The sequence below is a fragment of the Musa acuminata genome, chromosome BXJ1-8, assembly GCF_036884655.1.
Source record: "Musa acuminata AAA Group cultivar baxijiao chromosome BXJ1-8, Cavendish_Baxijiao_AAA, whole genome shotgun sequence".
In the NCBI taxonomy this organism is placed as follows: domain Eukaryota; kingdom Viridiplantae; phylum Streptophyta; class Magnoliopsida; order Zingiberales; family Musaceae; genus Musa; species Musa acuminata.
In genome coordinates, this window is record NC_088334.1 from 41,844,923 (window position 1) to 41,870,101 (window position 25,179).

General features: G+C 40.5%; 3 protein-coding genes, 1 long non-coding RNA gene and 1 pseudogene across 7 annotated transcripts; 3 read left to right on the forward strand and 2 right to left on the reverse strand.

Moving 5' to 3' along the window:
- The first annotated feature begins 59 nt into the window (after positions 1–59).
- Positions 60–2,585, forward strand: LOC103995148 (probable aldo-keto reductase 1; annotated as a pseudogene).
- Positions 2,586–5,366: 2,781 nt separating this feature from the next.
- LOC135587881 (uncharacterized) lies at positions 5,367–12,075 on the forward strand. The gene is made up of 2 exons (XR_010475986.1): positions 5,367–10,926; positions 11,425–12,075. It is a non-coding gene; the product is annotated as an uncharacterized LOC135587881 (long non-coding RNA).
- On the reverse strand, positions 11,489–12,436 carry LOC103995115 (early light-induced protein 1, chloroplastic). Its single transcript, XM_065079721.1, has 3 exons — positions 12,234–12,436; positions 12,077–12,160; positions 11,489–12,000 (listed from the first exon to the last, which is right to left on the reverse strand). The coding sequence occupies exons 1-3, from the start codon at positions 12,357–12,359 to the stop codon at positions 11,656–11,658; spliced, it is 555 nt and encodes a 184-aa protein (XP_064935793.1). The 5' UTR covers positions 12,360–12,436; the 3' UTR covers positions 11,489–11,655.
- A 1,093-nt stretch (positions 12,437–13,529) lies between these two features.
- On the reverse strand, positions 13,530–17,761 carry LOC135587882 (heat stress transcription factor A-2b-like). Of its 4 annotated transcripts, none has more exons than XR_010475987.1 (3): positions 16,698–16,838; positions 14,917–15,003; positions 13,530–14,763 (listed from the first exon to the last, which is right to left on the reverse strand). XR_010475987.1 is itself a non-coding variant. In XM_065079722.1 (3 exons), exons 1-3 carry the CDS (start codon positions 16,989–16,991, stop codon positions 13,656–13,658), a joined length of 1,140 nt encoding a protein of 379 aa, XP_064935794.1. In that variant the 5' UTR covers positions 16,992–17,761; the 3' UTR covers positions 13,530–13,655. The 4 variants fall into 4 exon arrangements, 2 of the variants coding, with proteins under 2 accessions (XP_064935794.1, XP_064935795.1); XR_010475988.1 differs by having other exon boundaries at positions 13,530–14,768; XM_065079722.1 differs by lacking the exon at positions 14,917–15,003 and having other exon boundaries at positions 13,530–14,411; positions 14,674–14,763; positions 16,698–17,761.
- A 1,271-nt stretch (positions 17,762–19,032) lies between these two features.
- On the forward strand, positions 19,033–24,310 carry LOC103995113 (26S proteasome non-ATPase regulatory subunit 7 homolog A). Its single transcript, XM_018830226.2, has 10 exons — positions 19,033–19,323; positions 20,527–20,619; positions 20,712–20,793; positions 21,434–21,530; positions 21,634–21,709; positions 21,902–21,960; positions 22,100–22,222; positions 23,314–23,371; positions 23,460–23,545; positions 23,886–24,310. The coding sequence occupies exons 1-10, from the start codon at positions 19,137–19,139 to the stop codon at positions 23,955–23,957; spliced, it is 933 nt and encodes a 310-aa protein (XP_018685771.2). The 5' UTR covers positions 19,033–19,136; the 3' UTR covers positions 23,958–24,310.
- Positions 24,311–25,179: the final 869 nt, after the last annotated feature.

The window sequence follows — 25,179 nt, forward strand, 5'->3', positions numbered from 1 at the left end:
GATTGCTACCACCTGTGCATCATTGAGTCATGCCTTGCTCAACTATAATGCCTATTTATTATGCTACAAGCAACAGGATGTCATGATTTCAAGTTGAACTCTGCATTGTTATTCTGCAAGAGTTGCAGATATTTTAGGTTCTACTGGACATGAATCACTTAGGAAGGTGGAGATGACACCTGTGGTTGACTACTTGTCCCTAGGCTTTGAACTTGGTTCTAGAAAAATTGATTGCAAACTGTAAGTTTCATATGTAGGCATTAGAAGATTACATGTTTTCACTGCCTCAAAGAATGATTGAACAATTGTTCATGGGATGCATGTGGCACTTGCAAATCAAGGTTCATTTGACCTGAAGCTTGCTCGAATTTATTAGCCGAATTCAGCACAAATCTAGATGTGTTTGCGACACTTCTTCGGCTCGAAAGATTGTGTGAAAACATACTGCAAAATTCATTCTTTTGTGTCATTTCTCTTCTCCATTATTTGTCTTCTGTGTTAATCTACTTGTGTTATGTTCTGTATTGTTCTAAATGCGTTTATGCTGATGCTTCTGGAGTGATAAGATTTCAGAGAACGAAACTTATCTGTGGAAGCAGTTTTCTGGAGGACAGAATCATTGTCATTACTTTAGTGGATGAAACATGCTTTTCCACCCCTCAATCACTGCTTTGTCTTCCCTCTGAAACATCATATCTTTGGATGAGAAAACAAAGGAGAGACTTTGTCAAAGCATGCTTTTTTTTCTTGTGGCAGTGACTGATGATAATTGATAGCAGCTTCCCATCGGCAAGTCCGGGAAGAAGAAAGGACTCTGAGCGAACTCTGGAACAGAAATGTCCCACTATAGAGACATGGATGTAGGAAGCAGTAGCCTCAATTAACAGCATTGCTGATGATGACACGGAGAGAGAGAGAGAGTGCAGATTGTGATGTGCATGAGGGAGACCAGCAACCACCAAACAACTGCTGGTCTATCGAACTTCTCGAAGTGAACAGAAGCTGTTGATGGCCGAGTTTGAGGCAGAACTCGCTTGAAGGAACATGATCTGGATTCATATGGTGAAGTCAGCAAAATTAGAACTTTGTGCAGCAAAAAAATCCTACTTCAGTCTTTATATGATGTCAGATTTTGATCCTGCAGACACATGCAAGTTTGAATGCGGGTAGATAATTTCGATCGAAGAAGAGACTCCATGTCTGTTTGGTGTGATACTCGTCTGTTTGAGCCAGATTTAGAATCCCACTTACCAATCGATCGATCAACATATTATAACAAGAGCTGTTTATCAAGACAAGAAATCCAATTTGGATGGAAGCCACCTTTCTAAATCATGTATTATGACATTACTGTTTCTGAGGTGACAAACTATGATCTCAGTCCACGCAACTGTTGATATTTTAGGGTTCGTGTACTTACTTTGTTCTACCTACCAACACTGTTTTCTACGGCTCAACTCACAGTCGCAGCAATCCGAGGATCACTTGTGATCGAGAGACATGGAAGCAGAAACACAAGCTCCAGAGGTGCCCAGGGTGAAGCTGGGATCCCAGGGATTAGAGGTCGGTCCCATTTCAACTCTACAGATTTGTTGATTTTGTTCTTGTGTTGTTTTGGTGTCGAATTGCTTGAAGTCAGCTTTATCGAATTTTCCGGTCTTGTCGACCATGTTTCGCTCGCTTCTAGGTGTCGAGATTGGGTCTCGGGTGCTTCCAGCTCACTGGACTCATCAACGCTCCGCTGAGCGACGAAGAAGCCATCGCCTTCATCAAGCAAGCCTTCGATCGCGGCATCACCTTCTTCGACACCGCCGACCGCTTCGGGCAGCACAAAAATGAGATCTTGATCGGAAAGGTTCGATCTTTCTCGCTGATTCTCCCTCTGATGAGGAACTTGGGTCTCAGAGGTGGAAAGTCTGGTCTTTTTGGAGGCATTGAAGCAATTGCCCAGAGAGGAGGTCCAAGGGGCGAGCAAATTTGGCATTGTGAAGCTCGAAGGTGGCGTTCTCAAGACCAATGGGAAGTGCGTGCTGCGAAGCGAGCCTCGATCGCCTGGTCGTGGAGTACAAAGATCTCTGCTATCAACACCGAGTGGATTTGACTGTCCGCATTGAGGACACCGTAAGAACAGACCTCTGCATAATATGCTTTCGTTTCTGTAGGTCTCAGGTATGTTGAACCTTGATCGACTCCTTGTTTCTGTGGCATGCAAGATGGGGGAGCTGAAGAAGTTAGTGGAGGAGGGGAAGGTGAAGTACATCGGGCCGTCGGAGGCCAGCCTCGACACGATCAGGCGTGCGCATGCTGTGCATCCCATCCCATCACTGCTCTGCAGATACGGTGGTGGTCTTTCTGGATCCGCGACATCAAAGACGAGATAGTACCACTTTGCAGGTGATTTCAAACGACGTTCTTTTCTCTTGCTCTTCAATTCGATGAGAATGACAAGAGGTTTGTAAGTGTTGATGTTTTCGTTCGCGAAAACGATAATTCCATGTTCGCACAATTGTATGATTCTATCCTTCATTCATGTGTGTTTTAATCTCTCTTACAACCCAAACTTTCAACCAAAAAAAGCTTTGATACATAGCCATGGCAAGCACTAGAGTTCTTTGTGCATGTAATTCTTCTCTTTTAGGATTATTTAGCCCTTCACGACTTAAGTTTGATTTAGTTTGAGAAAAGGAGCTCAACAATTATGCAGTTTCATTTTCGGTAACGTAGAATCAGGCAGATTTGGGCCTCTAAACAGGCCTATGTGTGTATAAGTTATTTCATGAAGAACACAACGCTAACTACAAGAAGCTTTACAGAACATTGTAGTTGTTACTAAGGATTATAATTTTGGTCCGTACTAATATATTGAGTCTTGCTCGATATGGTACATACCGAGACGTATCAATGGTACGTCGAGGTGTATCGATGGCATACCCAAAATCATTAAAAAAAACCTCCAAAAATATCTAAAAATAGAAAAAAGTTAAATTAGGATTTTTAAGTTCGAAATAAATATAAATTTAGTATAATTTTACAAAAAATAATATAAATTAGGAAAGAATAGTATCACATATCTTTTCGAACTTTGAGGAGTAGCTTTGTGGTACATTCCAGATCGTCCTCTCATTAATATTGAACTATCTATAAAAAATTATTTAAATTATTAGATTATTTTTTATATAATTTAAACTTTAAGATTCAAACGAATTAAGTAATCAATCGATTGATATGCTTGGTTTTACCACAAAAAAGAATGACAAGACGCAGCGGATCGGGGTCCTTGATCTTATATATTTGTATATTAATATGATATATTTGTCAGACTCACTCCTAAAATTGATTCCACGACATAGTATACTAATACACTATTATTCATTGGTGCATCAACATAGTGATGGTTGTAGTCTGATCATTATGAACCACATGTGTCCAAGACAGCTCCTGAGGCAATGATAAATCTGAGATATATAAGTGCGGAGCATAAAGAATGCCAGAACTTCTATCTTCATTATTGATCTGCTATTCTCTATCGTAAGATTGATTATCGTACTATTGCTTAGAAAAGTATGACCAACTATTATTGTGCTGTTGTTGGCAATAAGATTCTCCATAATATGATGGTTATGAATATGATGAGTTTCGCTCTATGTCGACGTTGTGTAAACTCTGTCGTATATGCTTAAAATCATAAACTAGCTTCCCCTTCCCCTTCCATGCATAACTTGACCAGTATCTCATTAAGCTCAATGATTTGAATGTTAGGTGACATGTGTAAAATATTACTTATCGGTTTATGCACGACCTTCAAATTGTGTAGATGGGACCATCGACTCCTCGGCGTCATCGTTATCATCGATCGAGGCACTACTGTCCACATCACTGCCATGACTTTGGACCAAGTGGGTTGTTGAATGCGATTGTGAAGTTGCCTCATTACCTGACTCAATTATTAAAGACATTGAATTGACCCAATATCAATCAAATTTTGATTAAATCATCATTAAAATCACTAATCATAGTATTAGAAAATGTAATTGAAATCTAATTAAACCTATTATACTATCACAAACATATGATCCAATCCTTAATATACATGAAATATAAATATTTGACCTATTAAGTGTTTAATTTTAAAAATTAATATTAAACATACTAATCACAATATTAAATATCTTAATTACTTCCTAATTAACACTATTTTATCATAAAAAATATATCAAATAATATATTAGACATTAAGTCATACATCACATAGAATAGGCTTAATCATCTTACAAATCAATAAAAATCTAGAAAGAGAATATATACCTCTTGATTAGAGTGTTTTTTCTCTTAATCCGTTCAAATTAGTTTCCTAAATTTGATCCAATCGATAAATAATAGTTTTGTTGAGTTTAGGAAAGTGAAAATATGATAATAAGATAGAGATGTGAGTGAAAAAAAGATTGAGAAAGTGAAATGAGTTGAAAGAGGGGGTAGGAAAGAGTTTAAAAACCCTTTTCTAAGTCTTAAATGGTCAGATTGACCGTTTGAAAAATGGCAATCTCAGCCCTTAATCAGTAATGGCCAAAATTCGATAGTTACCGACAGGTTGATAATGGTCAGATTTTGATCGTTATCACCCGATACAAATCCTGTATTGCCCAATACGGGATCAAGTGATTGATACCGTCTATTAGAGGGTGCTCCACATACTGATATCTTGTCGGACCGGTATGAATCGCCCGCACCGGGTGATACGTATCGGTACAGCAAATCCTGATTGTTACCCTCAAGGTGCCGGAGTCCAATCTCATTAACGGATTAGTGAACGGCATAATCCAAACAAAACAATTAATTATAGGGATCAATTAATTGATTCTCCTGACATTATGATCATTGTATATCAAATGGATTGTAGAGTGCCCAATCTAATGCAAATGATGCCTTTGACTGGCAGGGATCTTGGCATTGGAATAGTTGCATTTAGTCCTCTTGGTATGGGCTTTTTTGCTGGAAAGACTTATTATGCAGAAAGTTCTGCTAACAGTGTACTGGGATGATCTTATGTCTTTATATCAAACAATCTCTTTTGTCAAGAATGTCAACATATGTGGGTTTTCCTTTTTTTTTTTCAACTATGGTCAAGTTACTTTTTAATGTTTAAAATCAGATCATTCCAGTTTAGAGATGACATATATTTCTTGGCTCATTTGATGCTTGTTTTTCAGTCATTTCACCCTATAGGTTCTCCGAAGATAATTCGGAGAACACGATTCTGCATGTCCAAGGAGCAAATTTGGCTGCAAAGCATGGATGTAACCCTGCTCAGCCGGCACTAGCTTGGCTCCTCCACCAAGGGAATGATGTGTTTCCTATCCCAGGTACCCGAAAATTTTCGTTCTCCTAATGTGCCTTTCAGGAAATGCTATTTGCAACATTACAGAACCAATTATTCTTTTTACCCTCAAGAATTAATTCTCCATGAATGTTACAGCTGATAATTTTCTAGCACTTACATTGTTGTTGACAATTGCAGCGCCAGATACAGGACCTGCAAATGGTAGCCTTTCTACTAGTTTGGGAATCACCTTTTTTCCTTTATAATGCCAAACAATAAAGCCATTTCAAACAGTTCCAGTTCAAGTATGAGAATTTTACTCGCAAGAGAGAGTAGAATATTTGTTACTCATTCAGTAAGATTTCTGAAACATTTGCTTTTAATACAAGTTTGAACAAAATATGAAGAATACCCTTCCAAGGTTGAATAACCATATATTCCCAAGATTTCTAATTTGCTATTATGACACTTATGTAAGATCAAATCAATTGGTGAAGGATCAGGACAACATGTTTATTAGTACTTCTTCATCTATCAACTTTCACCTAGAAAAGATTTTATGACCCTCTACTGTCTGGAAACATTAACCATAAACAAGACATTTTTGCGAGGTTTTGCAGCTGCACTATATGTTCCTATTCTGCTTAATTCCTTCAATTGTGCTTCTCAAAGTAAGTCGTCTGCGCTCTTGCTTATTCATTACTTTTCGTGTTAAATTTGATTTTTGTTAAGGAGATATATTGAATCTACTTGTGCCATCATGTCACGACCTTAGCTGGTTTTGCCTAAGGCATGCGGCACCCTCGCGTGTCCGTCCGTAAAGGTCAGCCTCCCCGAAGCCTCCCATTGTCCCTTAGGACCAACAAAAGAGAGAACGGGTTAAAGAGAACGCCTCAATCGGGATCCACAAGCAAACATGTCCGAAAAACACTTCATAGACAATGCAAATTACAAACAGACTTTACAAGCTCTGAACAGTGGCACAACAATGGGTAAAATGGTCCATTACAGACCGAAAAGCTCTCACACGTGTCCACATGACACAACCTTTATTTACAAGCCTAAAGAGGCCACCAACCCAACTAACATGGGACTATTTAGCCTTCGGCCGCCCCTTTACCTGCTGTACAAGGCATGAACATGCCAAAAGACAACGGACAGACATAAGCATTACATCCAACATCTTGTTTAGAAGTTTGTCCGTTACATTCTCCCCCACTTATCCCTTCGACGTCCTCGTCGAAGCCTTTGTGAACACTGCAACTCTTCGCCTTTGCTGAGTCTTCAATCTTCCACTCTAGCTGCAATGCGCCTCCTGGCTCCTAGCTGCTCTCCGCTGCTGTTTTTGAGTAGTCGAACCTTTGATCTGCCATGCTGCTTCAACTCACCAATGACTCTGACTCTGGTGTGGGGTTGGCTGAGTTGTGTTGATCCTTGTTGATTCCTGTGGATCCACCAAATAAAGGAAAAGACCATCTTTACTGCGCTAGTCTCTCAAAATTTCCACATGCTGCTTGAACTGGGTGGATGCTTGTTGGAGCTTTAACGAGCATCGCCTCGCAAACTTCCGAAGTTTTTGGTCCTTCCTCCATAAAATCTGCTCATTGACTCTTCTTTCAGTTAGTTGTCCCATCCAAGTATGTTCGCATCACTTCCGCTTTCGATTGGCATTTCGTTGGGAAATGAGGCGGACAATCTACTCTCAGTAGCACTGATCACCGTTGGTGAGGATTTGACAACTATTGTCTTCCATTATCTTCGAAGGGTCTTTGAACTTGTGCAGCGCTCCTCTGCTGGATAGATAAGAGAATTGGGGTACTCAGTTTCGCCCATTCTCTTAAGAGTTGAGAAGGCAAAAGTTACTTGACTTCGCCCGCCTCCTCGAGGTTGTACTTCATGCATCGAGCTGGTTACTAGCCTTCGCCTGCTCTTTGCTCACACTTCTGAAGCACTTGAAGTGTTTGCACTCCTTGCGTTGAGTTAGTTACTGTGATTCACCTTCTCAATGCCATTGAACTTCTAGAATGCAGGAAGTTTTCACCCCAACTTGGAGTAATTCTCTGATAGATGAGGTCGCCTCTGGGATTGTACCGTCTTCTCCATCAACCCTGCCGCCTACTCCACTGAGTAGCAAAGGTACAGCACCGCGTACTGCCTGCTTCGTTCCTTGGTCGTGCACTCTTGCATGACCCGAAGTCCTTCACTTACGGCTATCTTGATGAGAAACTTGTTGACACCGGTCTTACGAAGTTTCTTGGCCTCTGCCCTTCAGCCTTGTCTCGGTACTTGGAGATTGCCTCTGCATGCTCCACCTCCTCGGCCCCTTTCACGACCAAGCGCTCTCCCTCCGTGAGAGCAAGGGATCAATGACTTGCACGGAAGTCCCGCCTCTGCGGTACCATGGCGCTGCCATGCCCATGGCCCTACTATCCGTCGCCTCGCCTCTGTATCCCTTTCCTTCACAATCAGTAGAGATGTCTCCATGGCACTCCTCTGAGTCCACCTCCATTCTAACTGATGCTTGATTTTGGGTAGCTAAGTCCCTCTGGACTCGTCGTCGCTTCCTCGCCCCTTTCGACCCCCTGCTTCAACACCATTGTGTTCTCCAAGCAGTCCGTTTGGTCGATGGAAAGACAGACTGCAACTCCCATGCATGGCCTCTGCCATCACGTTGTAGTGTTTGCACCGATTCTGTTCTCCTTAGCTTCCTTGGTAGTAACGTTCGCTTACTCGACCTTGTCCTCTGACTTGTCGGGCTCCCTTAAGCGAATATAAGCTCTGGAGAAGTCCAACTCTCCAGCTGCTTCGATCATACCTCTGCATGATCAAGTCCCTCCCATGGAACTCACTGGTACTTGCATTCGAACTTTTCCCTTGGTGGAACCCAGCCCCCATATGCTGATGACCAAGGTTTTCATCCGATGCAAAATTCGGTGCACGCCTGGAAGACCCGCCTCTGCGGTACCATGACCTTCACTCCTTGAATCCATAGCCCTTCCTGTCGTCGTGTTGTTCACCAAAGCGGAGCTCCCAGTAGCTCCCGATCATACCTCTATATGATCTCATCCCTCACGGGACAATGTCGTGTGTGTCGCATTGCCACGAACTGTTCCACCACGATCCGCTGCACCATGTCGCCTCCTGGTGACATCTCCATTGCATTTTGATCTTTGTGGAATAAACTCGAATTGTGAACCCTCCATGTGTGGCCTCTGCCAATACATCGCAGGGTCCCTTCCACTTTCGATTTTGTTCTCTCCTCTGGCAATCGACCTTCATCCACCCACTCCCGGGTCACACTTAGATGAAGCACCGCTCTAGGACAGTCCGTCGCCTAGTAGCTCTCGAAGTCCACCGACTTCATTGTAATCTGTGCACCATTGTCTGGATCCTGGGCCTCTACCCCTACCAGCACAATCTCCGCTACGCACTGCTTCCTTCATAGCAACTCAAATGGCAACACTGTGGCATATTCTTCAAGAGTATCCGCCTCTGCGTCCTCTCGCCCCGTGCTAAGGCCTTCTGAACCCAACTTTGCCTCCGCAAATTGAGTCACCTTAGTTTCTCCATCAAATGCTTCTCCGAGATAAGGTGCATGTGCCCGGAAGCTCCCTTCGTCTTTGGCACCATGCAAGATGAGTCCGCTCCGTCAGAATGAAGGACCCATGGAACAACATGATCCTACTCTTGCCTCTGCAAGAGTTCATGTCCTTGACCTCTGTCTAAGAAAAGCACTGTGCCTCTGCTCCATGTTCCAACTTCTATGCTGGCTCCCTTCATGCGGCTTGGGTACTTCGCCAAGTTACACCCAAGTTGCTCCGTTCCTCGTTTTTGCATTGAGTCGATGGTGGCCCTCGCGCCCACCATTCCACGGGTCAGCCCTCCCTTGAGTCCGATCTCCACATCGACTCCAAGTGTACCTTCATAAGTTGCTTTGGGTCGCTCCCCCACTTGATCTCGCAATGCATCCACCAATGCATTCTCTCGAGCAAGATCATGCGACAACTCCTCGTCGCTTGCTCAGTCCATCGAGCTTTGTGAAGTTGTTGTTTGTGAGGTACTCCTCCTCAACATGTGAAGTCCGTCTCACATGATTCTCCCTCTGGAGTGCCGAGACTTATCCCTCCTAGATAACTATCCCGTTGGAGCAACATCTCTCTTCGTTTCGGAGACCACCATCCCCTTGGACTACTCCGATCTGCTGAACAAACTGTGCATTGTTCTGCCTCTTGCAAACGCACTTGCTAGATTGCGCCTCCACGTCAATACAGCCACCGCCGCACCCCTCAAGGCCTAGCAACATGCTAAACTCGTTGCACACTTCAGCCTCCTCCGGACGTATCCTTTGCATGCCGAAGAGAAAGTTTCAATGCTCCATGGCGCCGAGTCTCGACCGCCTTGGGATGGCCACGAACATTCCATCGTCCGTATACAAGCCCATGCATGAGTACCAAATTCTTCGAGTTAGCAATTCCCCTCACCTCTGTGAGCTTTTACATAACTCTTTTGGTCGTTGAGCAACTCATTCCACCTTGGACGGTCTCATTCTTGCCAAGCGCCTCGCTTGCCTAGAGCACCATCAAGTATAGTTGTCAACGTTGAGCCGTAGCTCAAACTCAGCCATCCCAACCTTTGTGCGCTCCAAATTCTTCCAAGCTTGCCTGTTCTCGTGGTGCCTCTTGCGCGAAGGGTTGGCCATTCCTCTGAATGCCAATCTCAGATGCTCGCTCCTCTGAGCGACTCTTTTCCCTACATCTCCATGCCCGTTTTCCCTCAAACGGTCGCGTGTGTGCTGACTGCCCTCAACGCAGCCCCGCTAGGTCCCCCACGTTTGCATGTCAAGTGTTTCTATGAGTACTTGTCCCGCTCTGATACCATAATGTCACGACCTTAGCTGGTTTTGCCTAAGGCGTGCGGCACCCTCGCGCGTCAGTCCGCAAAGGTCAGCCTCCCCGAAGCCTCCCATTGTCCCTTAGGACCAACAAAAGAGAGAACGGGTTAAAGAGAACGCCTCAATCGGGATCCACAAGCAAACATGTCCGAAAAACACTTCATAGACAATGCAAATTACAAACAGACTTTACAAGCTCTGAACAGTGGCACAACAAAGGGTAAAATGGTCCATTACAGACTGAAAAGCTCTCGCACGTGTCCACATGACACAACCTTTATTTACAAGCCTAAAGAGGTCACCAACCCAACTAACATGAGACTATTTAGCCTTCGGCCGCCCCTCTACCTGCTGTACAAGGCATGAACATGCCAAAAGACAACGGACAGACATAAGCATTACATCCAACATCTTGTTTAGAAGTTTGTCCGTTACAATCAGTCGAAAAAGTATGAGAAATATTTTCTATATTCCCTTTTTTTTTTCGATAGTGGTTAGCTAATTCTACTAGTCTTAATCATAAACAGGACCACCAAGACAAAACAATTTGGAAGATAATATTGGCTGGCTAAAGGTGAAGCTTACAGAAGATGACAGATCGTCGCGGATGCACCTCCGAAACGCAACTAATCATCTTCTTATGTTCTAGTAATATGGCATTCATTGCCATCATCTTCTACCTCTTTATGACTTGAAAGAGAAACTTGTTTTGCTTACAGTAAGAACTTCAAAGATGTCTCTGTAAATTGTCATGTACCTCATGATTTAATATACATGCCAAAGATCTAGTGCATCATAGATTTGCTTTACATTTTTCTTTGCCTTTTTCTGTTTTTGTGTCTGAAGAATTATTCCATCAAGATTTACTAGATTAACATGTTCTCTGAATATAAAGATTTTGATTAAATGGCTTAGCTTTCATATTTGTAATATTTTGCTACTCTCATAAGTATTTTACAGTGAGACAAAAGAGTTATCAGAATTTATAAGAAAATGGTGTGATTGTAAGATGAAAGAGAAAGTCTATCAATCAAGCAGTAAAAACTTACTGGGTTTATAAGCTGCAGAGACTGCAGGCATCCTTCTCTCATAAGCAGTAAAAACTTACTGGGTTTATAAGCTGCAGAGACTGCAGGCATCCTTCTCTCATATTGTCCTTTCATAGTTTTCAATGTTGATCGACTTCTTCCTCAAATCTACTGTTTGACATGTGCAGAGTCAGAAATAGTTTTACTGCAGCCATGCAGCTGCTCAGCTGATCTTGAGATGCATCAAAGGAGTAGAGTGAATTCAAGACATATTCCATGGTTGAACACATCATGCATCTCCACAACCATACTTTGACTGAAACCTTCAGTATGTTGCATGCCTTGCTCATACACTGATACATCCATGAGCTACTGGTACTCTCTCTCTCTCTCTCTTTCTCTCTCTCGCTCGCTCGCTCTTACACAAGAGGTCCACCCTTGAGGTATTCAGTGAAAGCCAGTGCCACCAAGCCGAGCATGGCGAAGCGGCCGTTCCAGAGCTCTGCATCGGCTGTCATCACGCCACTAGACTTGGACTGCACGCTCACGCCCTTGAACAGGGGCACCAAGGAGGCAGCAGAAAGCAAGGCGGCGGTGCCCGCGAACCACGGCAGCCCGCCATTCGCGAGCTGAGCCACCAGGTCGTCGCCCCTCGTGAGCTCCACCGCGATGGCTGACACGAACCCGATCATCGCCAATCTTCCGTTGATCCTCTCCGGTGCCGGCCCACTGAACGCTAGGATATCCGAGAAGCTCGTGCTTTCCTGTATCATGAAATTGCTGGTGAAGAAACTGATGTCGAATTCTCTCAACTCTAATATGATTGCGTTCAGTATTCACCTTGCGCTTGGGTGTCGGTGGAGTAGTCTGCACTGGCTGCGGCGGCGGAGGCGAGACAGCTGCCGGGGGTTCCTGCGGGCGCTCCTGCTCATATCTCAAAATGTGAGCTTTGGTGTGAAGGAAGCTTATTGGTAATCTCCCACGCCCGTATGCTTACCTCAGATTGACACCTGACGCGAAAGACGCGGCCGACTTGCCTAGACGGCAGCAAGGCACGGGAAGGAAGACCGGTGCGAGTCGCAAAGTCAGCTATGTTGGAGTGCAGTGTGGCTGATGCGGCCATGGCTGGTATTTGCGAGCTTGGAGAGCGCAATGGAACTCTGCAAGACGTACGCTCGGAGATCTATGTCGACAGGTTTCATGGAAGGAGGTATATATAGGGCGAGGGAGTACTGAACCGAAGGGGTGGACGGAGAGAAGCCACGCGAGCTGCAAGAACTGGGCCATGGGGCGGGCGTAACGTGGAGCGCAGAACCTTCACATGTCCCAGGGCGGCGACGTGGACGGGGAGACCACCAGGGGAAGGTGGCGAAGCCTCCAGAGAGATGGAGACGAAGCGTTCGAGGTTTCGTCAGACGGAAGCAATGTCTGCTCGTGGGTGGTGGTGGTCGGTAGTGGGCACGATGCAGTAGGTGTGCTTTTGGCAGCGAGGCGAAGGGGACGTCGACGTGGGCTTTCTTCTTCCCATGAATCCGGAGAGAGCTTGTGACACCGACGCAAAGCAGAGTATGTGGAACTCGTTTTGACGGGTGTAATGATATGTTACATGTTACTTATTGTAACTCTCAGACAGCAGATAGGATCGATTTGATTATAATCACACCATCTCAGCACATAAAGGACATGAGGAATACTTTCGCTCTCCTTCAATGGTGGAGTTCAGCATAAACATGGTAGAATGAATTGATACACTGCCAAACAATTAGATGACATGTATAAGACATCCAGGAAGAACTTGGGTAGCCATGCACCATTGATGATCTTTACAGTTTCTATGATGGATCCCTATCAGACAGCAATCGGGAAACCAGTTCTTGTCATAGGACAAAATGATCATCCAAACATGAAATAGATGATGCCACTTCAACATACAGGAGTCGTGATCTTTAGCCAAAGACAGCGAGCTTGGATCACTGGATTCCAGTGACAAGAGGATGGTGGGGAAAATGTATTGCAAGAACTGTTCAAAATTTTGCCTACAAGCACAAGAAAGGAGAGTGCAAAAGTTCGAGGAATGCATGAAGTGCCAGCTAAAACAGGAGTAGAATGATAATAGCAAAACTTGTCGAACACCTTTCCAGGATATACCTTAAGCTGACAACTAAGGTTGATCTTCAATCACATAATCAGCTGAACAATGGAAATCTATAGGAGAATAACAGTACGCTGATCAAGTAGATCATAGACGCCAAAAATTCTTGTTAATAAATGGACAATCAGTAGTTCACAGATGTGAAACAAGCCCAGCTGATAGGTAACCATATCAATATAAACGAGGAAAAAGGAACCATCAGTTTCCAGTTAGCAGTGGTTAACTCAATCAAATACAAAAGGTCTAGATAAATACTGGTTTAACAAACTATTTAGGGCTGGTAGAAGTAAGAAAGCCTAGTTGATCAGCCAAGACATTTACATCTTCAGTATCTACCCCCTCGATACCGAAAGTACCTTTCTCATCACCAAGTCCTTCGTTTAACAACTCCTCCCAAAAGTTGTCATTCAGCTCCCCATCTGTGTTGTTTTCATGAGGCGCCAAGTGCTCCTCGCTATGGGACTGTCCTGCTAAGTTATCCGAGCTCAAAACTTCCTCGACATAGAAGTCCTGTATACCTTGAGCTTCAATTTTGACAGGCAAATATGTTTCCTGGTATCCGCTCGTTCCCACATCATCAGGCTCAGGAGCTGTGTCGATGGGTCTTCTTCTTTTCTTAGAAATGGCCTCTTCAAGCTCCTTCATTCTCTCCTTCTGGTCAAGCAACTGTTGTAATAAGCTGGGGTTCTGCATCAGCCGAGCTAGGAAAGCCATTGTCTGTTGTTGCCTCTGCTCTGTCAGTTGTAGCCTCTCTTCCATAGCTTTGAGATGGGCTCTTGTGTTCTGTTGCTCCTGCCTTAGTTTTACAACTTCCTGCATCAACAAATGTCTATCACGCTTTAACCGGTCTACTTTTCTTTCCAGGCCAAATTCCCCAACCTCGATGTATGCACTAAGAGACTGTTGTAATGGAGGATGATTGTGTGGCCTTCTCCTTTTTATGGTCTTAAGCAGATGTTTCTGCCCCCTGAGGAATCCCTCGTTAGCAAATTCCCATCTATCAGGATCCACCTTTCTAAAACCCTGCACAGATCCCCAACATTGGCAACAAAAACGTGACAAAAAAAAGAGCCCATTATTAAAAAATAAGCTAAAGCCAGCTGGATTAGGCTTTATAAACACAATGCTGACAATTATGAATTATTCCTATAACTGAACAGGCCAAGTACATGTATCTTTTCCACATATCAACTGATAAATGAAGATTAAAGAAAAACTGCTGAATGCAATAAAAATTCAGAAACAGATCAACCAAGTGAGAGGAGTAGAATATTCCAGCCTTTACCTCAAGCTGATTCACATATGAAGTAATTACAGTTGCAACAGCCATATCTTTCTTCTCTTTTCTTCTTTCATGTTCTTTCATCATCCTCTTCTATACTTTTTGATAAGACAAATAGAAAACAAATTATTCATTTACACTTATGGTTACCAACTAGAAATTTTTGGAAAGAAGGGTTAAAACTAATAATTAAAATTTCCTTCTACAAAGAAAAGAAAAAACGACGAAATATATGCATCTTTTTACCTCTCAATGTGATTGATACATCAAAGTCATATCAGTTGTGGAACCCCATATCTTTCCTTTGTTATCATCTTCTTGCTTCATCGACTTCTAAAGTTTTTGAACAAACAAATAGCAAACAAATTATTCCTTTCTGTTACTTTTTAACAAATCCTATCACATAAAGCTTCAGAAAAGAGGTCTCAATACCAACAAAATTTTGGTTGCTACCCTAGGATTCTATGCCTGATCATTTAAAATGTGTAAGCCTTCTGTGGATTTTGAATGGACAAAACATATAAAGATTATCATTACTCGCACATGTTTTCTGAACTTCATATGAACCAGTGACCTATCAAAGGAGAACTAGAATAGACCAACAATCAAAATTAGGGAAATTAACAATTATAAAAGAAAGTTTTTAAGTTCAATCAGTTCAAGCCATGTATTCTGATGTGTTATGACTACCCCAACCCCGCAGGGAGATATAAACAGCTCAAGCTCATGCCACTGAAAATTTAAGTACGGAAATTTTAGTCTGTCCAAACAGAATTAGCATTGGGAATTTTAGGTATTATACACATCATTCTAACATAAAGAACCTCGGGTGGCTGAGATGAAGGCAACCAGTAAGAGAAGAAATGACCAAAGAAACATGTATTTGTGATGAGAATGCCACAATTATCACAAGTCTGAACCTAATACAATCAGCTAGGCAAAACATATCAATCAAGCAAATCATATGCATAAAGAGATACAGACACGTGATGCAGCTCTTGTCGATCACCTATAAGAGCTGAGATTGTTGGTTTTGCATAAAACACACATCTCTTATGACCACTGGTTGCTATTAGTGTTAAATATGATTCTTGTTGCATTGAAGTCAGATGAGGTTCTGTTGCTGATAAAAAGAATTTGAAACTTAAATTTGCCTTTAATTTGCAAAGTTTTGTCATGAAGTTAATGATTTCCCGTTGATATTATCCTAATACAAGGGTAAAATGGTGCATGCTTTCTTTGAAAAGCAAAAGGTGATTTAAAATCTAAACACCTGAAGTTTAGATGATGCACTTCGAACGTAGATGCACTGATTCATTCCTTCAATTAAGGATTCCCTATTGGTGCTTAGTTCAGTTATCATGTTTAGTAAACTCCTCAGAAAATGATAACCAAATTTTAGTAGTAGCACTACCAATAGCCTTTAGGATAAATGACAACAACAATATACTTTCACATGTATTAAAATGGCAATGACAAAAGAAGCAAGAAAACTTATCTTGACGTCATCTAGTTTTGTTTGCAAGTTGATTTTTTTCTATTCATCTAAAAGAAAATTTTTAATTTTCTCTTTTACATTTTTGTTCTTCTCTTTCCTCTAAGCATATTTGTTCTGCTGTGCATACAATACCAGAGTTTTTTTTCCTTTTAACTTCTGAAAAAAAGGTGGCAAGGCCCCAACTGAACTTTACGAATGAGCATGCACTGTCTCTCTCTATTATTAACATACAATGCTTAATCACAGAAGAAGGAGAAAAGGCATTCCATTTAATCAACTTGTTCAACTACAATAACTTCCCTGTTTCAGTTAATCTTCATTTCAACGAAAATCTACTCTCTTTTCAACTCAATCAATAACAATGGAACAAAACAATAACTACTATGGAGGAAAAGATACATACTTGATGAAAAATCATCTATTCTTGCTGAATTAGCAACAGAAGTGACAGAGTACACAACATCAGAAGCATCCACTAACCCTTTCCAAGAAGGCTTAGGAAAAGGGTAACTGCATTGCAAGTACTTACATAGGTATTTAGCTGCCTGACGAAGCTGGAGAAGTTGTTGTGCTTGAAGTATTTGGGCAGCAACGTCATGGCGAAGGCATGCGGGTCCCAGACCACGAAGCTGTTGTTCGTCTGACTCCACGAGACCACCTGGTTCGTGCTCGGGTCATCCACCATGTCGTATGTCTTGGTTAGAAAAGGCGGTGGCCCGGCTTCATGGAGCCCCTCCAATGGTCTCGGAGGATCGACCACGATCTCATTGGAGCCAGAGGATGCCTCCGAGTAATCCTGGTATTCCTCTTTCACCGGATTCATGACGAAATTTGAGGCAAATAAAGTCAAACTTCCTACTCAAGATAAGGATTTCAATAGAACTCTCGAATTAGACAGGAAATCAACAGTTCTTAACCGACCCTCGGTGATAGAAAACAAAGTTGCAATTTTGATCTACGAAAAGGAGGAAGATTGAAGGATAAAGCGAGCGGAAACCAACACAAATATGTACAGAGGAAGATATTTTACATAAGACAGGACTACGCTCCACTAAATTAACGGAACCCTAATACTGAACAAAGGAACAACATCGACAACTATTACTACTTGAAAAGGGGATTACAAGAGAAATCCGAGGTCTCGATGCGAGGAGAGAGGAAAATAGTAGAACAATCAGATGGATAGCAACAGCAGTTGGTATTGACGGATGGAGCAGCAAAGATGCGATTTCTAGAGGATAAAAAGATGCGCTACTGATCAAACAACAGTCCGGTCTCTTCCGGGAACATCAACAACACAGGATTTCAAAGGCTTAGATCGCGAAAGCAAACAAAAGAAAGCATCTTTTGGAGCACAAAAACGAACCGATAGATGATACGATCGAAGCGAGAGAGAACTGCGAGGAAGAAAGAGTTAGAATCCAGGATGAACTGCTCTTTACTAGCGGATCCAAAATCCAGAAGGGCGAGATGTCTGTGGCGTCGGAGATGCTTGGAAACCGCGGAGGAGGAAGGCACGCAGCGAAGAGGGGGAAATCTAAAGCCGATGGTTTTGCCATGGAAGTTTCTAGATCGAGGGCGATGGCTTTGCGTCTCCTGAGTGAGTTTGGAAGGTTCTGAAAGGAAGTAATAGTAAAAGGAAAATAGATAATTAAATAAATAATGGATCATTTGTAATGAATAATTGTAGAACTTCCTTCTTTTTTCTTTTCTTTTTTTTTTTACTTTTTTTATGGGAAAGAGCCATTATTATTATTATTATTATTATTATTATTATTATTATTCCAAATTGCACTCACATTTTAGGGTAAAAGCCCTAATTACAATCACTTACACATATACTTGAGATTAGAAAAGCTTAGATACCTTCAAAAAAAAAAAAGATGAGATATACTGAAGTTCAAATTTATAAGAAAATTTAAGATTTAGTATAAAATTTTTAAGATTATAATAAGGTAAGATTTATATATATGTCAATGAATTTTATATTTATCCCTTTAATTTACACACATAGAATTTTTAAAGTTACATATATGTTAATAAGTTTAATCTTTATTAGTGATATGATCATTATTTTTTTATCAATCAATATAAAAAAAATTAATTAATATTTATTGGATATGATGATGAAGAAGAGCTTATTGGACATATGACACAAGTAGAATATTTAAACGATATATTCTCACGATAAATCAATTATTATAAAAATGATATTATATAAGGTATATTCTTATTTAAAACTAATGAGTATTTATGATCGTTTTATATTTATTGATGCGTACTAATTTGATCGTCAAAAGGCTTCATAATATAATTTCTTGACGTAATCCTTACCTTTTATGGGACAAGAGATATAAAAAATTTGACTCTCACATGAATAATTTAAAGAAATTAATATATATTTATAAAAAGTTTGACCAAGTGGACTCAAGAAACAAACCCCTTATAGTCATTAGATTCAAAGAGGTATATATTTTCTTTTATTTTTATTTATTCAATCTAAATATCTTTGATAAATGACCTTATAATTCACCTACAATGCTTTCATTTGCTGAACTTTTCGACTATTTTATAAGAAAATACTTAAGAATGATACTCTCACCTTCCTCTTACCACAATTATATGTTTCAGATAAATAATAAAAAAATTTAAGTTTTATAATTAATAAAAAGAATTCAGACTCTCTACAGCTTCAACGATTGATGCCCTAAGTCTTCAATGACATTATTGAATCCAACTCGGCCCAGGTTTGGGTCCGACCAATCCGGTTCGATTAGCTAATCCGGTTCGATTAACCATTCCGGTTCGGGTCGATTAGCGCCAGATCTGTGCAGATCATATGTTGGTTACGTCTACTTCGCCTCCATTCTCCTTTCTTGCGACAGAGGAAAAGAGGGGAAGACGACCCTAAGAAGCGGAAGCGGAAGCGAAGGCGAAGGAAGAGAGAGAGAGCAATTGAGAGAGAAGGATGGATGTGGTGAAAGCGCAGCAGATGGCCGGGCGGGCGGTGGAGAAGGTGATAGTGCACCCGCTGGTGCTATTGAGCATCGTGGACAACTACAACCGCGTCGCCCGCGACACCCGCAAGCGGGTCATCGGCGTCCTCCTCGGATCCTCCGCCAAGGGCACCGTCGACGTCACCAACTCCTACGCAGGTTAGCCCTAATCCTCATATTTTTATCCTGATCTAGGTTATATGTATGCGTAGCTTTATGTTCCTTAATCGCCCCTGGAAGAAGGTTATGGAATGCCAATTGGTCGCAAAAGGGAAGTATGGAAGATGCGCGTGGGGCCTTTCTGGAAATCAAGATCTTGTTACCCTTTTCTTATTCTTCACGATTTTTCAAGAATCACTGTGAATGGGAGGGTTTTGTGTATGTTGCAAGTTCCATTTTCTTTTAATTGCGGAAGAGAAGTATGAAGGATGGTTTTAAAGTCTAGTGGAAATCAAAATGGGGTTTTTCTTGTTATCTTCTGCTCATGTTTGAAGGGCCGTTAAGTGAGTTTAGGGCTGCTTTACAACTTTAATAAAATGTTCAAATTTATGAAGCTGATTAAGATTCAACGGGTACTTCAAGCCTGATATCCTTAATTTTAAACCCCTCTTATTTACGGGGGTTTGAAATACCAGGATTTTTTTTGGAAAAATTAGGTAGATATCCAAATTCCAAGTTTGGGAATTCTTCCAAACTCCAAGTAATAATTAAATTTTGTGTTTGGTTGAGGGGTTACAAGCTTGGGTTATATGCGTGGAGATTTATATGATCTAGGATCAGGAAATTTTTTGGGTACACTTGGAATATGGATCTTAGTTTTTGAGTTGCAGAATTTGGAAGTTGGGATTATAGAAAGTGGAATTTCGAGGGTGTCTATTTGCAATCCGTACAAAATTTATGTATCAAATGAGCTGTGAAATGTGAATGATGATGGGATTTGGGGGATAAAGTTTGGATAATTATATTTCTATAGTAGGTCTTGAGGGTGGAAGCTTTGATTGGAAATTCAAGGGCGCTGGCTACAATCCAATCCCAGGGTTTTTAGTGGGAAACTCATGGATGTCCATGTCAAATTGGACACATCATTCAAGCTGCATATTTTTAAGTTGCTATTACGTGGTCATGTTTCTTCTTTTGTGCTTCTTGTAGCTAATTGGGCTTCTTGGCCAATTTTTTCATCTTTACGCTTTTGTACTTGACATAACATGTTGTTTCTCAATCAGATTGTTCATTGTTCTGTTTTCAGTAGAAGTGTTCTTGAGTATTATTTATGCTACATATAAAATGAATGCTGGTCTACCAGTCACACTTGTTGTGATAGTTTTTCTACATATTGTGCTCACACCTTAATGCTGTTTGCAGTGCCTTTTGAAGAAGATGAAAAGGACCCAAGCATTTGGTTTTTGGATCATAATTACCATGAATCAATGTTCTCCATGTTTAAAAGAATAAATGGTACTGCTCGGTTCAAACTTTAAACCTCTATGTGTCTGTAAGGAGTTCAAATATTTTTATTCCATGTTTGAACCAAACATGTCATTTTGCAGCCAAGGAGCATGTTGTGGGTTGGTACAGCACAGGTCCAAAGCTACGGGAAAATGATTTGGACATTCATGCTTTGTTTAATGAGTAAGATTATTAGATGATTTTTTTTAACTTTTGAACGATGAGATTTTCTGGCATTTTATAGAAATGTTGTTGGTAATTCTCTGTGTATCTTACTAAATGGAGTTTCTATTTGTTTAATTGTAATTCTTACTTTTATATAATAGACTAATAGTAGCTACTTGCAACATCCCATATGCTATGTCAACATGAATTTGATATATTTTGTTCAATATTTTTTGGTTTATCCTGTCGAACAGGGTCCGTATGACATACAAGGCATTGTTATCAATTCTTTACATATTTGTGACTTTTGAGATAACCATCAGTGGGTATCACTTATGTGGTTTCAGCAAGAGGAAGCCGTGATCCAACTATTTGGGTTTGGCTGCATGACTCTTCTTCCCATTATCAGCAATATGGTTTTTCGTTGTTTTTGGAATACAATAATAGGTCTGTCAAAGTGACTGGGTTTGCCGTTTCTAGATTTTACTTTCACCTTCTTTTGGGTGTTTCACTCCTTTATCTGTTGTGGTTTAATAATATACTGAACTTTGTTGCAAAAGTTCAATTTTCTTTTTCTAGTGGTTGAGAAATTATGGTTACTTGGCCAACCATAATATGCTGCTATATAGTTTTGAGTACCTTGTGTTTCTTACTGCAGTTATGTTCCTAATCCTGTGTTGGTGATTATTGACGTCCAACCTAAGGAGCTTGGTATACCTACCAAAGCCTACTATGCTGTTGAAGAGGTCAAAGAGGTAAGGGAGACTGATCTAGTGAGTTTTCTAGTATGTATTTGTCCTTTTTATGCAGTGTATTGGTTACACAAGCTCTAGTTTGTTAATGTGCATTTGATTGCAGAATGCTACACAGAAAAGTCAGAAGGTGTTTGTGCATGTACCTTCAGAAATTGCTGCTCATGAAGTTGAGGAAATTGGTATGCAAGTACTAAGCTATTCTATTGAAAACTGCCTGATCCTTTTAGATACTTTTATTCTTTGACTAGTTGTTGAATAGCCTTTGAGTTGGCTGCTTCTTTTTCATGGTAAAGATGACCTAGCAATGTTTTCACCTTAAATACAATTACTACCGGAAACACCAATTCACTTAAGTGCTTCTATGTATGTAGGAGTGGAACACTTGCTGAGGGATGTCAAGGATACAACAATCAGCACTCTTGCAACAGAGGTTTTTGGCTTCTCTGTTCTGATTATCTTTTAGAGGATTGTACATTAGATGCAAGACTTGAAAGATTTGATATGATTTGTCATATACATGATTTCCAGATGATGGTTACAACTAGCTAGTTATGTTGTTTCATGTGCAGGTTACTGGCAAACTTGCAGCTTTGAAAGGGCTAGATGCAAGGTTACGTGAGATACGTGGTTATCTAGACCTTGTAATTGATGGGAAGTTACCCCTGAATCATGAGATTTTGTACCATTTGCAGGTACATATTTTTGCTATGATCTCTATTTTTTCTTTATGTTAATTTTTGTATGTTGCATATGTGTATATACAAATCTGTCTTTTTTGTGGCAGCATCAAATCAAGGACATATCCAGGATATTCTTCACCTTTGTTTAGTTAAATGTTTGTTTATTTCCACTATTATTTATTCCGTGTGAAATAATGGAATTGATCCTGCACCATTAGCAGCTGTTGTAACCAGATCTTTTTATCGGTTTAGGAGTTCCTTGGACTTTCTTGCATGGTAGGTCTTTTGTTGGTGGTTGGTGAAACAATAGCTACTGATAGCGACTTTCACTTAAAAATGATCCCCATGAGGTTATAGATAAATTAAAGTGAAAGAATTAACCCTATTAGTAGATGATTGAATTCAGCATAGTTTGGGTTTTTTTTTTTTTTAATTCCGACAAGATGCATATATTTGTTGCAAAGCTTCTAGTCTAGGCTTTCTGTAGCCAAGCCCGTGGGATGTTCTTAATGATAAACTTTGCTTTGGTAGTTTAGATTTGCTGGTCCAAATTAATCAGTCTAATCATTTTCTAATTTATCTTGGTCAAATTTAAGGACTGCAACTTCATATTAGAATATCTACATTTATCAAGTATGTTAAATGCTGTCTAAAATGTTGGGTCTTGTCAAGCATATTCTCTCTTGCATATATACATTCTGACTCTTGTTCGTAATTAGCTCCAACATCACCTGGGCATGTTGCTGTAGATTTTGGTAGGACTTTTTGTTGTATTGCTTTAGCTAAATTTGTCATGAGCAATATAAGACTTTCTACTGCATAGGACTTTTGAGTGTATCTATTTCTATTGGAGTATTTTGTCAGACTGATAGTCTACAAGGCTACAACCGCAGATTACATAACTATGGAAGCTACAAGCAGTGTGTATTTCATCATGATAACATAATTTATTATTTTCTATTTTGATTCTTGTGCATTTTTCCATTTTTGTTCCGATTTTATGTCAACAGATCGAAGCGTATCCTCGGTAGAAAAGTTTGGCATAGATTTATGAATTTTCTTGTATAACGATGTAGTGAATCTTAAATGAATTTATTTTGCAGGACATATTTAATCTACTTCCGAACCTTAACGTGAATGAATTGATCAAGGCTTTTGCAGGTAATGCTATTACTTGTTGCTTGCTGCCCGCCCCCCAGGTTTGAAACAAATCGTATGCAATTCACTGATTCTTTTTTGTCCCCTGCAGTGAAAACAAATGACATGATGCTAGTTATATATCTTTCTTCCCTCATCCGGAGTGTTATTGCACTTCACAACTTGATAAATAACAAAGTGAGTCAAGTTTTGCTTTTTTATGTGTATTCAATATATTATACTGATTATGAGCTTCTGGCTTGGATTTTGTATTATGTATTATATATACTAGAATATCAGAGTTTTTATTCTGGGATGATGTGATGGACGTCTTGATTGTTTAGTGTTTATGATTCTTTATTTGTACATAATCCATGGTTTGACAGATCGGTCTATTTGACCAATTCCTAACTTTGTCTCTTGCTGCAAATACATGTTTGTTAAGATGGATCGATGAGCTTCCTCGTATCTAATACATTTTACATTTTAGTTTTTGTACATGAAAAACATCCCATTTAACACATTTTGATGATGCTAGATGCTCAACAAGGAACATGAAAAAGCTGAAGATTCCAACTCCACGGCGATACCCAATGCAGCAGGAAGCTAAGGATCATATGTTCAAGGATATCGCTTTGGAAATAGAGCCAATGATCTTTATTTCACATGGTCCTATCGTGCAGAATTTCACGGCACATGCGTTTGGATGTATTTCCGTACTGAACTACAAAGAACTGACTGAAGATGCATATCAAAGTTTTCTCTTGTAATTTTTAATTTTCCGAGTTGGCTACGCTGAAAACAGGCTCAGTTTGGATTTAGAGGCCTCTTTAAGAACTTTCAATTTGTATCATTAGTTCATTACTTCAGCAACCCTTCCTTACCTGCTTAGGACTGGGAAGAGAGTACTCACAAGTTGGCTGTATCAATGAATTTGGATTTAGTTTTGCACCTTTCCCCTGAGATTGAATCATGCTGACAGATCTGACGATTGCCAGTGTCAAAAGTTGCACACTGCTCTTAGGTTACATTATTTATCAAACTGTTTTCAAGTACTCGCAAAAAAGAATTCAGAGCTAAAAACAAGGCAGTTGGTAAATCTGTACTGCTCCCGATCTCAATTGGGTTTCAACATCAAGTCTTGAATGGGATCAACTTGGTCCTGTTTATGCCTTGTACAATTTATCTAATATTTCATAGAATATGTAGGTCGACAGAAGAGTGACACCAACAAATACCCGCACAATTTATGACTTGCAAGTCTAGATCGTTTGCCCGAACAAAATGGAAGATTCTCCGAAAGACAACGTTACTTTACCTTGGATATTATATATATATATATATATATATATATATATATATATATATATAATAATAATAATAATAATAATAATAATAATAATAATAATAATAAATAATAATAATAATACTGCCTAACCCTCATATGCATAAAATAATTTTTAATAATAAAATACAAAAAATGGATAACGCACGAGATTGAGTTCCATGGTCACACAGTGTGATCCTCGTCAGCACCTACTCGTCACCTATCATCCCCGCAGTGTCGTGAACGACGAGATGGTCGGTGAGCCCGCGGAAATACGTACCGCAGATTCGCCTCAATCACCGCATCGTGGAGTTTGGACCGTCAGATTGTACCTCGAGGAATCGAGTCCGTTCAGAAGCCGCTTAATTATCGGCGTTCGAGGCAGTTTCGGACTCCGATCATCCCTTGTGGGTCCCGTGTGCGGCCTCCGCCTCTCGTCCATTCATCACTCGGGTCGGTGGGCGGCTTTCGCGGAAGCAGGTAACCTAAACCAAGTGTTTTCTTT